General features: G+C 33.5%; 2 protein-coding genes and 1 long non-coding RNA gene across 5 annotated transcripts; 1 reads left to right on the plus strand and 2 right to left on the minus strand.

Annotated features, from left to right (window-relative positions):
- Positions 1 to 1,545: 1,545 nt before the first annotated feature.
- On the minus strand, positions 1,546 to 3,759 carry LOC117917840. The gene is made up of 2 exons (XR_004651775.1): positions 3,347 to 3,759; positions 1,546 to 2,025 (listed from the first exon to the last, which is right to left on the minus strand). It is a non-coding gene; the product is annotated as an uncharacterized LOC117917840 (long non-coding RNA).
- A 797-nt stretch (positions 3,760 to 4,556) lies between these two features.
- LOC117919110 (GPN-loop GTPase 3) lies at positions 4,557 to 13,775 on the plus strand. 3 transcript variants are annotated; one of them, XM_034836192.1, is made up of 12 exons: positions 4,557 to 4,962; positions 6,023 to 6,105; positions 7,189 to 7,274; positions 7,368 to 7,561; positions 7,709 to 7,817; positions 7,930 to 8,011; positions 8,133 to 8,218; positions 11,172 to 11,275; positions 11,381 to 11,511; positions 11,612 to 11,705; positions 13,091 to 13,146; positions 13,428 to 13,775. In XM_034836192.1, exons 4-12 carry the CDS (start codon positions 7,517 to 7,519, stop codon positions 13,525 to 13,527), a joined length of 807 nt encoding a protein of 268 aa, XP_034692083.1. In that variant the 5' UTR covers positions 4,557 to 4,962; positions 6,023 to 6,105; positions 7,189 to 7,274; positions 7,368 to 7,516; the 3' UTR covers positions 13,528 to 13,775. The 3 variants fall into 3 exon arrangements, with proteins under 3 accessions (XP_034692083.1, XP_034692080.1, XP_034692082.1); XM_034836189.1 differs by lacking the exon at positions 7,189 to 7,274; XM_034836191.1 differs by lacking the exon at positions 7,189 to 7,274 and having other exon boundaries at positions 7,446 to 7,561.
- Positions 13,776 to 15,166: 1,391 nt separating this feature from the next.
- On the minus strand, positions 15,167 to 16,276 carry LOC117918027. The gene is made up of 3 exons (XM_034834560.1): positions 16,039 to 16,276; positions 15,709 to 15,943; positions 15,167 to 15,627 (listed from the first exon to the last, which is right to left on the minus strand). Exons 1-3 carry the CDS (start codon positions 16,243 to 16,245, stop codon positions 15,167 to 15,169), a joined length of 903 nt encoding a protein of 300 aa, XP_034690451.1. The 5' UTR covers positions 16,246 to 16,276.
- Positions 16,277 to 16,516: the final 240 nt, after the last annotated feature.

Genomic DNA, 16,516 nt, shown 5'->3' on the forward strand with positions numbered 1-16,516 from the left:
AGGTACTACCTTAAGGGACCCTAGGTACTACCTTAGCTAAACCTCAACTCAACCTTTCCCAAGCCTCCGGCCTTCCTCTTTAACCCTTAGACCATGCCATTATGTGGTTCTCTTGTGTCCTCAAATGGTCCACCTTTTGTTTATTGGGATTATTATTATCAACGTTGTTAAATTGAAAATGATCACTCAAGCGTTTGAAGCATGAGACAATTTGTTTGTTAAAGGTCACAACATAAGAGAAATTGAGAATTTTTGACATATAAGCTTTGGAATAAATTTTAGTTTAGATGTAAAGCTAACAACTATATCTAGGGAAATAAAATTTTATCATTTTTCAAATTTAAATTAAAGCTAATATGTACAAAATTTGTCAATATAAGCTAAAATAAATGTCCAATTATTTAAATTATGTTAGTTTTTTTGTATAGAAATTATATTTGCATAATGCAAAATTAATGTAATTAAAAATTATAAAAAGAGAGAATAAGTGCTAAGAAATTTTCTATATATATAATTTATTCATGGACTATAAAATGATAGGAATTTTTGTCTTTATTATTTTTGTGTGAAATTTTTCAAAACCTTAAAAAAAAAAAAAAAAAAAAAAAAACAGAGAAAAGACGTCACTTTGGAAGTGAAGTCCACTTGCCATATCAGCATCACACGTCAGCATTTAGGGCTGGGCCCTCATGCCACTCCATATTCACCTCAGTTTTTACTAAATTTACCTTATTTTCCTTAATTTAAAATTTCATCAAGATGAAAATAAATTAAAACAATAAACAATATTCAATAAAATTTCAAACAAATAAAATTAAATGTATTTAATTAAAATTCGAGAAAAGATAAATGAAATTAATTCACATTTTTTTCATCTACCTTTTTTAATAAATATTAAAATCCCATGTATACTATGTTTTTATCATGGATTTGACTAAAAAAACAAAAAACTTTTGTGAAAACAAAATTAAAATATTGATTTAAAAAAATTAAATTGATATTATAAAATGTTTTTTGGCCCATGCAGGTCTCAAAGTATGATGTGAGTGGAAGGTTTGGTAGGGAGGGATACCACATTTTTGTCAAAAACTATAGTCGTCTGCATATGTAATGAATAAATCATGAGACATCAACAATTCACTTTCATTACAGAGAATTGGAGGTCTTTTTTACTTTTTCTCTCATGAGTCCCATCCCAAGGACACCAGCCAAATGTATGGGGGAAGATGCAGTGAAAAACACTATTTAAACTGCAGTTTGTAAAGCTCATGCCTAGTTATTAACAACTTAATGCTCTTGTATCCTGTCAAAGAACTAGGGAAATTCCCATCATGAGAAACAGCCTTAGCAGAAAGCTAAAGCAGATAACAAATGAGAAAAAGACCATTTAGTTGGTGATCATACGCCCCTTCAAAGTTGGACTGTAATGAACTTAAATGCTAGCATGTTACAAGTTTGAATATATGCTGGAGACGATGATTGTCTCAAGAGCACAAGGATTGGACGGAGAACAAGGAGCATATAACCATTCCCAAATGAAAAGCATAGCACAAACAAAATGTCATTGAAATACAAGTAGTAATTAATACAAGAAAACTCACATTCTCATAGTTTCAGTAACATATGTAATCAAAAAATGGCTTGAAATCAAAGCAATGGATATACCCTCTTCATATAAATTAAAGACTTGACAAATCCTCTCTTATAAGAACAAGACTATCCCACCTGAAATGGCCAAAACCAACTGGCTCCAAACACCTAAGCTGATTACCCTATAGGAAGAAGATGGGGTTGAAGATGCTCGTAGAGACCCAACCTCATCTGAAGCAGTTGGAGCATCTGCAGCAGGGCTGATGTCAGGAGCTGGTGCTGGAGCTAGGGTAGGAGGAATGTTGGTGCCAAAGATTGCTTTAGGGAGAAGGACCTTATCAACTTCATACACAGCCACAGGATCGGTCGAATGCACGCTGCTACTCACCTTGATGTTAGTCCATCTTGAGCCAATGTGGACAGTCCCGGCAACATCTGTAAATATCATTCAAGTGAAATAAAATCAGGAATGCTTCAATATCTCAATAAAGACAAGCATAGTCACTTCATACCGAAAACTAAAACCTTAACCAGAATAGAAATAGCAGCAAAGAACTCAAATAATCATGTCAACAACTGAAGAAACAAATAGGGGGAAAAAGAAGCAAACAATAACTGCTTTAGTTGCATGTATTAGGACATCACTATGAGTATTGTAGGCTTAAGCCCCATGCCACCTCAAATTTAGATAACTGCATAAATTATTCCCTCAAAAGAAATGTATTGGTCATGTGCCAAACTCTAGGTTTTAAGACTCAAATTAAAATAACTGAATAAAATTTCTGAAGCATTATAAAATTTCACACCAATTAATTGTCTGTCACAATTTAGTTTTCTACAAGTGGAATAGTTTCAGAAACGGAAGGAGAAAAGCATGTTCCAGAAAAATATAATATTTTATAATTAGAGAACATAGAAACCTTTTCCATTCTCCAGAGAGTACAAAAAATCAGTAAAAGAAAGAGTTATGAAAAGATTATTTTGTCTAGACATGAAGCTTTTCATGTCCCCACTAGCACATAGCTCAATAGTAAAAACATGAGATATGAAAAGATGGCCTAGTTCACAGTGTATCATTCAATATCAGAGCTTTTTATGGCCCAGCCTATTGAGAGTGTATTATTATTATTATTATTCAGTCTATTGATAGTGTATTATTATTATTCCTTCCTCCTTTCTGTCATCTCAAGGTTCCTCCAAAATTAACACTCTTTTTGGCCTAGTTCATAGTCTATTGATGGTATATTACAATTATTATTATTTCCTTTATTTAATCATATCAAGGTTCCTCCAAGATTAATGCTCTTTATAACCCAACTCACAATCTATTGATTGTGTGTTATGACTACACTCTGACTAAGATAGTTCCATTTCCATTTCCTCTCCTTTGGATAAGAAATTCAAACTTAAATGGTGGCAAAACTATGATTCAATCGATTGCATTTGTAGCAATGAAGTTCAAAATTGGTTCATACAACAGTCAAAAATGAGAAAGCACATTAAGTATCCCCTAAGAAAATAAAACAGATGATCCACCCTACCAAAAGAAAATAAAAAACACCACTTCTAAGAGTTACAAAAAGCATTCCAAGTGATCTACAAAAAGCCCTAGTACTCATCAGGATTTTCCAAATTAATGAAATAAGCACAACAACAACAACAACAACAACAAAACCATATCCCATCAAATTAAACAAACACAAAAGCAAAACAAAAGCACTTCTCTTTAGTATGAAATGGTTGCAGTCCATGGTACCGGAGTCTGGTCAGGAGTGAGGTTGAAAACATAGTAGATGAGTCCAACCCACAACACGAAAAGCAGAGCTGATGTTGTCCAGTCTCCTCCATCCCCACCATCTCCGTTCTCACTCTCCAATTTAGCTCAATTTTCAGCAGCTGGGTTTTCTGGATTCTGAGTGTTGAAGGAGCTCTGACAGATTTGAAGGCCATCCCTTTTCTGAAATGTAGAAATTGGGTGTTTGGGTTTACTGAGAATTGGAGGGTTTGGGTTTGGGGTTCTGATAAATGAGATTCTGGAGTTGGAGTTACGGGTTTTGAGATAAATGAATGGGAGAGCAGAGAAGTTGCAGGAGATGAGGGTGGTGCTGGCCAAATTGGTAGGGAAAGTTGTTCGGGTCGGGTTTCTTTGTGCTTTGAGAATGAAAGTTTCAAATTGTTCTGCTGACATGGAAGGATTTGCCGATGACATGGAGAGATTTAGGGGCAATCTGGGAAGAGGAAAAATAAACAGTAGATAATGCACGTTTTGGATATTACTTTACATATTAATAATTGGATCTCATATTTTGTATATTTAGGTTATCAAAATCATATATTTTCCACGTCAACAGCCCAAAACCTAATTTTCCCATTTTTTAATACTATATTTGATTTTCAAACTTTTATAAGTATTTTCTAAATTTTGCGAAACACTTCATTTATTTTTTTCAAAAAACATTTTAATTTATTTTCTAAGAGTGCATTTGACATTATTTCTTTTTGAAGTGTTTTATTTGAAGGTATTTTTTAAAAAATCACCTATATTTCTTCATAAAAACAATAAAATGATTTTCTAACATTATAAATGATTTTAAGATTTTTTAAATTTTGTCAAATATTTTTAAGAAAAATACTTTTTAAATTAATAACACTTCCTAAAATTACTGTAAAACGAATTCTAAATATCAATATATCATTATAAGGAAATAAAACCTATTGTAAACATATTATGATATTACTATTTATGATTTAAGCAGCAGAATTTTATAATAGGTCAAAGGAGGCTGCATAATTTTATAATATATCACTATTTAATTAATTAATTAATTTGCCTACCTTAGAATGTTCTAGAATATCTCACAAGATCACCTCCTTCAATGTAACTTTATATACCTGCTTCCACTAATTGCCATCCCTTTATCTATCATTTATGGGCTCTTTTGCCTTTGATGTTCCCTTTGTAAGTGTTCATTCGCATTGGGTCAAAGGAGGCTGCATAATTTTCTAAGATTTCCCTACCTTGAATCTTCTTGAGCATCCAACCTATGTCCCATATCATTCATATAAAGAGTCTGAGTGTTCGAAATCCATAATTAAATTTTATTTTTATTTTTTTTCAAAATAAATTGGAATCATTTGATTATAAGGAAGATATGTATGAGTGTGAACTGTATTTTGGGGAAGAATTTATTCTGGTCTTTTTTATAAGGTAAGATTGGGCCGGCCGCCGGCCTAGGCCCGGCCCATTATTACTTGATCGAACGTTCTACGGGCATTAGGGTTTGCTGTCAGCATCTCTCTTGCTCGAAAGCATTCGATCATTCCTTCTCCAAACGCTGCCTTGCTGTCGATCTCTGAGTTTAAACCTTCAAGGTACTCTTCCAGTCTCTGTTCCCAGTTAGTTCAATGGGCTTCTAGATTATATGCAATCGTTTGGGTGCTGAGAAAATAGTGAGAAAATGAAAGAAAAGTTTGAATCATAAATTTTTCACCATCTAGGGCTCGAGGTAGTTGTTAAATATGTTCTTATTTTTTTTATTTTTCTTCGTTTTCTTGGTAATCCAAACTGAGGGTTGGATTTCACTCTCAGTGCTTTATAAGTTGGGAATGTATAGCTGAGTTTTGAAGTCTAGGTTCACTTTAACAGCCGTGGAACTATTGCCAGTTTGGAAGCTGAAATTTTTGCTGGATCAACGGTCTTTGCTAGTGGGGAATGTTTTCTTGTATAACAACAGATTTAGTTTTGATAAGGAGAAAATATGAAAAAAGAAATTAAAAAATTTTCACCTACGAGGATTCGGGAATACAGAAATATGCCACTCAAAATTGACGCTGCTGAGGGCCTTTTTCTTCTTTTCTTTTTTAATTTTTCGGAAGCAAAAGATGAGAAATAGCTTAGAAATGAAAATGTTGTTTTCTTTCATTTCTGAATTTTTTGGAAACCAAAAAGAGGGCCAGGTTTTTCTTGGAATCCTTTTAACCTGTCAAATCTATTGTTGAAAATTTTGAATTCTAGGAATTCATTCTGGACTACATGGGAAATGCCAAATGATCGTTGGAGTATCATTTCCCTTTTGATGCTAAAACCTGTTATAGGGCTGAATTATTGAGACAATAACCATGGAGAATTTCTCACCTAGACGAGGAAATATTAGAACAAATTGACTAATTCTGGAAAGGAATTTGAGAAAGCGGGGAATTTGCAGAGGGTGTCATTTTGAATGACAAATGTAATTGGGTCAGCCACTGATTTGAACATCCATTATTTGTGAAGTGGAATATTCTGCAAAGGCAATCCTTCTTCGTAATTTCTTATGCATTTAGCTTATGAAAAGGGAAAATTCTTGGACAGTTAATTGTAAATAAGTGTATATTATCCTTTCATGGTGGAGGAAATTTCATCTTATCTGTTCTTCTATTCTGAAATTTTCAGGCCTCTACCTTTTGGCTGTTGGGAGGCCTGTATTGGACTCCTTTGAAACATCCAAGCAAGTTCACCAACCTGTCTTAAGTGATGTAAGTATCAAATTTTGCAAAATGTTCATCTTGGTCATTGATTCATTTTGCCTTGCTGTTGAATGATTACGTATTTAAACTTTCTTTTAGAGTCTGAATACATTTTCATTTTTAAGATGATAGGTAATTCAGGAGAGTATATAGTTTTGAAATTTCTCTTAAATCACACTATTTCACTGGCAGCTGACTTGGTTTTAAGAGAACATTTAATGCCATGGAGATGAATATCTCACCATCTATATAGTAGTAGTAGTATATTATCTACAAACAATTCGTACTTTTATATAATAGTATGGTATAGTTGGACTATAGTATAACAAAAATAAAAAATTCAAACAAATTCATTAGATTTAGGTATTAAGCTAATTCTTGGGGTGACAGACATATAACAAAAAATCGTTATTTCATTCAAATACCAACTAATTTAAATGCCAAGTTTCTTTTTTTTTTTAAATAAAAACCTAGTAATTATTTCCAAATATTACATGTAAGAAATGTCGCTTCTTCCAAAAAGATTTCATTATGAGATGAGACTTCCTTATTCTATTTAAGCCCTAACACTTTTATCAAAATTTACTTCCTTATTCTATTTAAGCCCTAATACAATTTTTTTTGCAAATATTTGCACATTTACAGCCCTAGAATTTGTAATATTATTTTTGTGTTTTAATAAATAAAAAATACAAAGCAATTAAAAAACAAAAAATGTTATTAATTATTTTCATTTAAAAGAAAATTAAAAGCATAACTGATAAAACCCAATGGAATGGTGAAAAAAAAAGGAGCCGTCATTCACATTACTTGGGGCATTTCTGTCATTTCGAACCAAGTTGAACAACAAATAAAGACTCTCAGAGTTCTAGGGCTTTTGGTTGTGGGAATAGGAAAAAAGAGAGGTCCTCACTTGGATTTTTCCCAGGTTTTCTCTCACTTGCCCTCATTTTCTCATGCTTTTGTCCTTTATATTCACTTTCTTCTAATTATTGCTCTTCAGTTGAATGTACTGTGCAATTATGAAGTGGAATTTTATCACTTTTGAATGAAATATCTATTATGCTGATGATTGTAATTGGGTTGTTCCAGTCGGTTGAATTGATTTCTGTTTGCAATTACTGCTGATTAGAAGAACTGTTTCTGGGTTTGTAAACAATTTTATGGATGTGTTTACAGTTAAGCTCTGAGTTACTCTTTTGGAGGGCATTTTTGGTTTTTTTTTATATATTTGATAGTTAGGGTTTACTATGTTCTATTTCTGTTACCAGTGATTATGGCTTACTCTGACATCCTGGGTTTGTTGTTCGCGATTGGTGTTTGGTGCACTGCTTATGCTGCTGCTGCAGTTGTTGGTACTTTTCGGGTTTTCAATTTTCTCTTTGCACTCTAAATTGGTGCAGCAGTTTCAGTAGCTACCATGGGCTTTGCACAACTCGTCATTGGCCCAGCTGGCAGTGGCAAGGTGATTCACTAAATTTGACACCCAATTGTGTTACAGTTCTTGTTCTTTAATTTGAAAATGCATTTAGAAGAGTGGTTAACGCATTTTTGTTATCATGGTATTAACATCATCCCCATGGTGACGATTTTATTAACTTTTCCCAATTAGTCAACCTATTGCTCTAGTTTGTATCAACACTGTGAAACCATGCGGCGGACAATTCATATTGTGAACCTAGATCCTGCTGCAGAAAGTTTTGACTATCCTGTGGCCATGGGTAAGTAGGAATTCTTTGCCTTGGAAGTTTTATGGGGTGTTTTTTTTTTCATTTGGGGTGGGGTGGGTTTGTTTCTTTAGTTTCAGAGCAATGAAGTATTGTTTTCTTGCAGATATTAGGGAGCTTGTTTCCTTGGATGATGTTATGGAGGAGCTTGGACTGGGGCCAAATGGTGGCCTTATGTACTGCATGGAGTATCCTTTTCCTTTGCATTTTATTTATTTGTATTTAAATATTTTTCATCCTTTTAGATGATGTTGCTAGTTGTTTTTGCGAAGGTGTATGTTTTGAATGACCTTACATCTGAGCAATTAGGCACCTTGAAGAAAATTTGGATGATTGGTTAACAGATGAATTGGATAATTACTTGGATGATGACTATTTGGTGTTTGACTGCCCAGGTATTCATGCTCATGTATATTTAATTGATTAATTTATTGTATATGTACTTTGAGTCAGAAAGAGGACTTCAAGGAGGTATTTTCCCTAATGATGTAAAAGCATGCAGATACTAAACTCCTTAGTCACTCAGTGAGATGTGTTTACAAGTTGACATATTACAGACTTATCTCGAGACCTGCAGAACTCACATGCATAGAGGGGACCAAAAACCCTATTTTTCTTCCTTTTTAGACAATGACTTCATTGAAACATTATTGAGAGTTAAAACACTCTTAAATCTGTTTTTTCTTTCCGCCATGTGAAGATATGCTTTAACCTTATTATATGTGACGAAGACATGGAGACATGCATGCATCTGCATATCTAGCACAATACAAATACTAAACTGGGGGTTTCATTGCTAAATATATTTTGCCTATCTTCTCCTTAACTATAGAGTATTCTTTTCCTCCTTGCACCTTCATACACAGTTATTTTATTGTTGAGTATTATATATTTTTGATAGGCAAAAGGATAAGTGTATCATATGAAGGTGTCCAGCAAAAAGTGGGCCCGCAACTTTGTAAACACTATGTATATAAACCTGGCCTAGAAATGGAAATAATAGAACACCCAGCCCAACAACTAGCAACCAATGCCCATTCTATCAACAAACTCCAACAAGGAAGAAAAGGAAGAATGTAGCCACCCCATTGCACAATAAAAACCATGGTTTTAAAAACCGGACCGGACCGGCAGGTCACAGTTCCGGTCCGGTCCGGTGAATTGGGTCAGACAGTGGTCGAACTAAAATCAGACCGATTGAACTGGCAATTCGATTGGCGAACCGAACGAACTAGCTGGTTCCCTCTTAACCGTCCGGTTCAACTATTTTTTTTTTCCCCAATATCAAAACAACGCCATTTTGATGAGTATAAAAGCTCATTTTCCTTTCAGCAACCACCCCCCCCACGTGGCCGCCCTACTGGCTCCCACTGTCGTCGGCACCGAGCTAGGCCATTGGTCTGTCGAACGTCGCTCCCCCATCGGCAAAACCAAACCCGCCACCCACCCCTTCTCCTCCCTTCCTTTCCATACATATATATATAAAACTTATGATTTTAATTTAAATTAATGAAAACATTACAATTTTAAATAAATTTCTGATTTTAAAATAATGTTTTGATTTAAAAATAAATTTTAAATTAAAATTATGATTTTTGTTTAAATTTCTAATTTGAAACTAATTTTTTGATTTTCAAATAAATTTTTAATTTTTAAATAATATATAAATTTTTATTTTTATTTTTATAATTATTTTTAATTTTAATAATTAGTAAATTATATATTTATGACGTCATCAGTTTAACCGCAGTTTGACCGTCGATCCGACCAGTGAACTGTGAACCAGTAATTTTTTTAGTTTAATGACCGGTCAGTTCTGAAAACATTAATAAAAACAAGGTCTTTAAGAAACCATTTTTCACTTCCAAACTAGTTTGTTTTGGCCCTTCAAATATTCTGTTATTAAGGCCTTTCCAGACAGTCCAAAACAGATATAATAGAATCAGCCTCCTCACCATCTTACACTAGCATCCTCAAAGCACCATACCAGCTGAGTAACACCTCATTAACTGATCACAGGACAATTTAGACACCTCAACTAAGGATAATACCAAAGTCTGTAACTCAGGAGCCCATTCACAATGGTTATGGACATCATTGGTAGATTCAGAGTCATGTTTGCATAGACAACATCTATTTGATCAGCATCCATCATCTCCTCATGAGATTATCCATAGTAAGGATTTTCTCCCATTCCACTTCCCACACAAAAAACCCAACCTTAGAAGGTGCTTTAAGATTTCAAATGAGCTTAGATGGGAAAGTGACATCATCTCTGATATTCAAAGGAACATGATGAGATTTAACTGAAAATAGACCCTCTATTTCTACTCCAAGCCAACTTATCTGCCAAACCATTGGAAACAGAAAAGGTGCTCAGCACCTGCAACATCAAGCCCATAAGAGCCAGTTTACTGTCCAAAAACCACTGGTGGATTATATGCACATTTTACATATAGATCCATATATTCTTTTTACATAACTTGAGCTTGTCTCAATGTCAATGTTCTGCAGCCATTTCACAGTGTGAAGTGCTTCTACCGTATTTATCTGGTACCCTATGCTTAGCTTCATTACCAGAGATGAACCCAACAAATAAAAGAGGAATATAATCATTGTTCAGGCTAACCTCCCTCCAATACTTTCCTTTCTGCCTCTTTTGTTCAAGTGCTGGAAAATTCCGTATTCTTCATGCTATGTTGCATATAAATTTTTTCTACCCTGGAGCACTGGGTATAAGAAGAAAACATAGAAAATCTGTAATTTGGCTGTGTCTCAATGTCATAAGATTTGGAGATTAGTTGAAACTTATGCCTGGGGTATCCACACTCGACAATTGTACCCAATTCCATGCAAAACAGCTAATGTTCTGTAAAGGAAGCATATCTTACAAGTATTGACAACCCAACTTCCTTAAAACAATATTAACCTTGGCTTTGGTCTTGGGACACTATATATTGTTCGGCTGTTTCTGTGGCTGGCACGGCCAAAGATTGTATGATTGTACTTGCCCATAGATGCACCCATTATGCATATTGTATTTTTTTCCAGCTGGATTGATCTTATAAATTCTTTTGCCTTCACATTCTCTATAGACCAGATGGAGCTTTTTTCACATGCTCCAGTACTTTGGAGCTTTGTGGACCATTTGAAGCATAAAAATTTCAATATTTGTGCCATGTTAGGGCCCTGTATATTGTTTGGCATGCATATTTGTTGCTTTGTTGGCATGGCCGAAAATTATGACTGCCCTTGCCCAATAGATATGCACCCAGTATACATATTGTTTGTTTGTTTTTTTCAGCTGGATTGATCTTATAAATTCTTTGGTCCTCACATTCTTTATAGGCCAGATAGAGCTTTTTTCGCATGTTCCAATGCTTCGGAATTTTGTGGACCATTTGAAGCGTAAGAATTTCAATGTTTGTGCTGTGTACCTGCTTGATTCACAGGTTTGTAGAATTTTCTCCCTTGGGCATAATTTTATTATTTTAATGACTGGTTATTGCTTGTATTGAGAGTTCTTTTTTTTTTTTCTTCTTCCTTTTTAATATCAGTTCATGACAGATGTTACCAAGTTCATTAGTGGTTGCATGGCATCTCTTTCTGCAATGGTCCAACTCGAATTGCCTCATGTTAATATTCTCTCCAAAATGGACCTTGTAACGAACAAAAGGGATATTGAAGAGTGGGCCTCTTATACACTTCACTATATCCTACTTCTTGATGTTGTTCTATTTTATTTTCTTTTTCTGATATTCATGTCATTTTTATATTTTTGCTCTCAGCTACTTGAATCCGGAGCCTCGGTTTTTACTGTCAGAACTGAATCAACGCATGGCTCCTCAGTTTGGCAAGCTAAACAAAGCTTTGATCGAATTGGTGAGTTATAAGCTACTCAAACTCCAATACTCCTTTTCTCTTGTCCATAGAAACTAGTCCTTTATGAAAGTGATGTCACATTTTTATTCATGCATAAAATGGAGGGATGACTTAGTGTCAATTTATTTTCCCTTTATATGGTGGAGGATATTTTTCTATATGCAAACTATGTCCAAGATGCCTCTTGATAGTGCTCAAAGGAATCCTTCCATTGGCCTTAGAGATAAACACAACTGGAACATTTTTAGTCTACAAATAATAATGATGTGACTTAAAAATCCTAAGGGGCATAACAGTTAGAATATTTGAATATATTTACATATCAATGGATAATACTCAATCACTATTTGGAAGGCTAAATGGAAAATAATGGTCCATTAATGACAATAGCATGTTGTTTCTGATCCCAAATGTAAAGGACAATAATATAACTCAATGAAGTTAAAAGGGTGCCCAAAGGTCAACCCAAATCTTCATTTTGGGTTTTTACCTATCAAAAAAATTTAACTCAATGAAGTGGTAAATCTTCATTTTCAGTTGAAGGACTAAAATTACCAACCACTGCGTTAGAAAAAAAAAAAAAAGTGATCAAGTAGGAATCCAATAATACAAATTAAAAAAAAAAAAAAAAAACTTCCAAACCAGCAGTATAATTGTGAGTAAGTGGTTTGAGCAAAAAAGGACGCTCTAGAAGATAAAGAAATCAGACCTTTAAAAGCCAGAAATCTAAATGTTCCCTCAACCCAACAATCACCCACCCCCACACCATCCAGACACAGAAGAAAGAGGGAAAAAGATTTTCTTTTGTGAAGTCAGAATATGGGACTGGATGGATTGTGAAAACTGTAGTTGCTGGCTGTTATTTGTTGGAGGGTGAACCAAATAAAAGAAATGGCTTTGTAATTTGTGAATCGTGGTTTATTTTGTAAAACTTGTTGTGGTTAAGCTTATAATATGTTTAGATGATGATAGTATTATCTCATGTGGTTCCGTTAACTTGTATGCCTGAGCACAGGAGACTCAACAAAGGGTGTGGGTTTGAGCCTTAGTCCGGTCCCATGAATTTGGAACACTTTGTCAGTCTTTTGAAATACCTCACTCAAAGAATGCCTTGGATTGGACATGCCTTAAAAAACCACAACCACGATTATGTCAAGCAATGAACTGTACCTTTTCTGTCTTAGAGAAATAAGGATTCATTACCATGTTTTGCAAATGAAATGTTTACAGTTGTTATTATCATTTGGTTCATAGTAGGTTGCAATTTTCATAGTTATCTGTTTCCAGGGAACAACCATTCATCATTTTTGAGCAAGAATTTCTTAATCCTCAATGAGGATTTCTTGTGGATTATCTGTTACTAAATTTTTTTTCCTGTATACCAGGTGGATGAGTATAGCATGGTGAGCTTCTTGCCTCTCGACTTGAGGAAAGAGAGCAGGTACTCTCTTACTCTCCCCCGCTCTCTGTTTCTGTGAAAAGTTGATCCTCTTACTCTTTAGTTGTCCGAGCAGTGACACTCCAAGATCTATTGGGCTTGATTTAATGACAACCCTATTACTGGAACTCCTTTTCCTCTTAATATTCAATTCTTTTTCTCCATTTTATAATTTCCAACTTCTAAACTACAATACCTAAGGGAAAAGATCAACTTTGACTGCCCCTTTGTTGTTGACATCTTTCAAGGCAGAATGACATTGATGCTCCCCTCCTGTTTTACAGCATACGGTATATCTTATCTCAAATCGACAACTGCATTCAGTTTGGGGAAGATGCAGATGTGAAGGTTAAGGATTTTGAGGAAGATGAGGATGACGATTAGGCCGATAATCATACATTTGGGTACCCAAAAAAAGGTAAGTGGAGTGGCAAGCCCCTGGTGAAGGCCATCATTTAGGTTGAGGATAAGTTTTTTCACGCAAAAAAAATGTCATTTTGTGGAAATCTTATAGCAGAATGGAAAATGTTTAGGTGAACCAGGCATATATGGAGTTTTTATTTTTAACATAGAATTGATTCTACATTCTAGTTGTGTATATTCCCAATGGTTTATCCTCGATGTTTTCTACACTGAACTTGCAGCCGTGGTTTGAGCATTTTTCACTATAAAACATTTTCTAATGTTTGAACGGTGTTTTTTCTAATCAAAATTAGGTGTTTTAACTAATTATTGAGCATCACTTTGGAGTAGATTCTTTTAAATATCACTATTCAAAATTTCACGTTGGTTGTAAAAGCGATTTTACAAGAATTGGGAATTGGGAATTGGGAATTGGGTTTATGAAAGCTTTAAGTACTACAAATTTTAGAGTCTCTTATCAAGTAATGATATGTATTTCCATTTGTATTTTATTTATGTAACATGTTTTATGCATATAATAATATCTTATTCTTCAACAGTTAGGTAACGACGCAGATTATAATTATTTAGAAAGCTCTCCAAAATCTGGGTTAATAAAGAAAAAGGTCTAACGTAAAGCCTTTTTAAACGCATTCAAAAGATCTAACGTAAAATCTAGATGATAGGAAGCCTTTTAAACAAATTCAAAAGAGACAGTTGGCCCATAAACGTAAAAATCAAACTGAGAATTTGTGTGTATGATCCTTGAATCTTAAAATTTTCAAAAAAAAATAGGAAAACATGTTACAACTCTTTCATTAAGGGAATTGAGCACGTCACATACCGAAATTTGAATTTTCTTTGAGCCGGTTACAACTTATAATTAAATGAGATTTATCACATAAATAAATAACACATATATAAAAACGTGGCCATTTTTATAGCCTAGAAAAACCGAAACTCTTTCAGACTAACCATATTGTTTTTACCCTAAATCCAAATGCCATGTCGAAAAGTATTTAAGAAGAAAAAAAAGTGTTAAAAAACATAATTTTTTGCATGGTTTTACTAATAAAAATGGTTATAAATAAATAAATAAATAAAATTAAAATTAATTATAAACTAATATCTTTTAAAGACACTAAGGTGGCGTTTGTTTTTTTGGCTTAATTCTAAATAGAACTTTTTTTTAACTTAATACTAAATAATGCTTAATAGCATTAAGCATTAAGTTGTTTGTTTTTTTAAAATTTTATTTCTATTAAGTATTAAGCTGTTTGTTTTTTTATATGCTGAAGACCAATATCTTAATATTTTAATGTATTAAAAAAATATAATTTAACTTATTTCTAAAAAGTTCAAAATAATAAAATTGTTATAATAAATAATTTATCATTATCATTCTTACAAAAAATAATTAATATATTTATTTTTTATATAATTAAAATAAAATATTTAAACTTATTAATATGAAAAATAATGGATTGATAAAACCTAAGTCAAATTAAAAAAAAAACATAACAATTCAAGTACATATTTTCAAATATCCGAAGACATCACATTTTATGCTAATATCCAAACATTGCATTTCTTACAATGGTAAAAAGCTAAAAATGACAAGTTAACTAAACACTTGAAAGAGTTCATTTGCGATTTGGTTTCGGAACTGTTGCATGAATTCTTGATCAGATGCTGCAAAAAAACTGCTTGTAGTTGAGTTTTGATTTTGATTGACATTGTCACTTTCCAATTCCACTTCATTGTCATATTCAGAAAATAATCTATCCGCAACTGAGATTTGTCGAAGAAAATTGTGAATGGAGAAGCATGTCATGACAATTTTTGTTTGAGTAGTAAACGAATAAGGTGCCATTCTCTTCAAGATTGGAAAACGCGCCTTAACAACACCAAAAGCACGTTCAATGACATTTCTTAATCTTGCATGACATTGGTTGAATATTTCCTCTTTTCCTACAACTTTACCACCACTACGAAAATCACTCAACCAATAGCGCACATTACGATATGGTGCCATAAAACCTCGAGTGTGTGTGTATGCTGCATCTACTAAATAATATTTTTCTGAAAAAAAAAAGGATTGAGTTGATTATTATAATGAATAAATACAAATTATATTAAATAAAATGAAAATAAAATATTTACCTGATGGGGGCATTGGAAAATTATGTTGCGGGTTACGGATAGTTTCTGTCAAGACTCTTGAATCATGAGCTGTTCCTTCCCATCCAACAACAACAAACCTAAATATCATGTCAAAATCACAAACTGCCATAACATTTTGAAAACACTCTCCTCTCCCACGACCTCGATAAGGTACTTGTTGATTAGTGGGAATACATGCATGGATAAGAGTTCCATCAATTGCACCAACAGCATCCTACATGGTAATAATTCTTTAAAATATAAATAATTATTTTTATATGAGAATAATACAAATATGATATGAATAATTAGAAATAAAAAATAATGTACCTTAAAAATTTGTCTTAGCCGACGATTGGAGATACCATTTGAACTATCATTGAATGATGGAGGAGTAATCATCTCTTTTGAGAAATTCACCATGGCCACTAAAACCTCATGGAAGTATTTATGAATTGTTTGACTTGAGTGTTGGAATCTATTCTTAATCAATCGATTCCGAAGATTATGACTAATAGTCATAAGAAACATGGCCATTTTCTCTTCAACATTCAAATGTTTACTGTCAACAAGCCATCCTTTTTCTCAAAACATGTGACATAGAGAAATAAATCCATGTTTTTCCATCCTCATTAGTTCATAACATGTGCTAGATGAACCATTTAAAAGCTCTTGAATGAAAAGTGAACCTGTAAATGATGAAGTAGAGACTCGTTCCTTATTAATGGACGAGTCACTCAAAAATTTGAGCAACAACACAACCAATCTTCTTTTTAAAACTCTTGTCACTTCTAACTTTGTATCTTCA

This window comes from Vitis riparia, chromosome 7 (assembly GCF_004353265.1).
Source record: "Vitis riparia cultivar Riparia Gloire de Montpellier isolate 1030 chromosome 7, EGFV_Vit.rip_1.0, whole genome shotgun sequence".
NCBI classification, from domain to species: domain Eukaryota; kingdom Viridiplantae; phylum Streptophyta; class Magnoliopsida; order Vitales; family Vitaceae; genus Vitis; species Vitis riparia.

Excerpts from the sequence above, each read along its gene's own strand:
- LOC117919110 (XM_034836192.1), top strand. The coding sequence starts at position 7,517 with ATGGGCTTTGCACAACTCGTCATTGGCCCAGCTGGCAGTGGCAAG. Across the intron at positions 8,012-8,132 it reads GGCCTTATGTACTGCATGGA|GCACCTTGAAGAAAATTTGG; the intron begins GTATCCTTTTCC and ends CTGAGCAATTAG. Across the intron at positions 11,512-11,611 it reads AACAAAAGGGATATTGAAGA|CTACTTGAATCCGGAGCCTC; the intron begins GTGGGCCTCTTA and ends TTTTGCTCTCAG.
- LOC117918027 (XM_034834560.1), bottom strand. The coding sequence starts at position 16,245 with ATGGCCATGTTTCTTATGACTATTAGTCATAATCTTCGGAATCGATTG. Across the intron at positions 15,944-16,038 it reads GGCTAAGACAAATTTTTAAG|GATGCTGTTGGTGCAATTGA; the intron begins GTACATTATTTT and ends ATTACCATGTAG. Across the intron at positions 15,628-15,708 it reads TTTTCCAATGCCCCCATCAG|AAAAATATTATTTAGTAGAT; the intron begins GTAAATATTTTA and ends TTTTTTTTTCAG.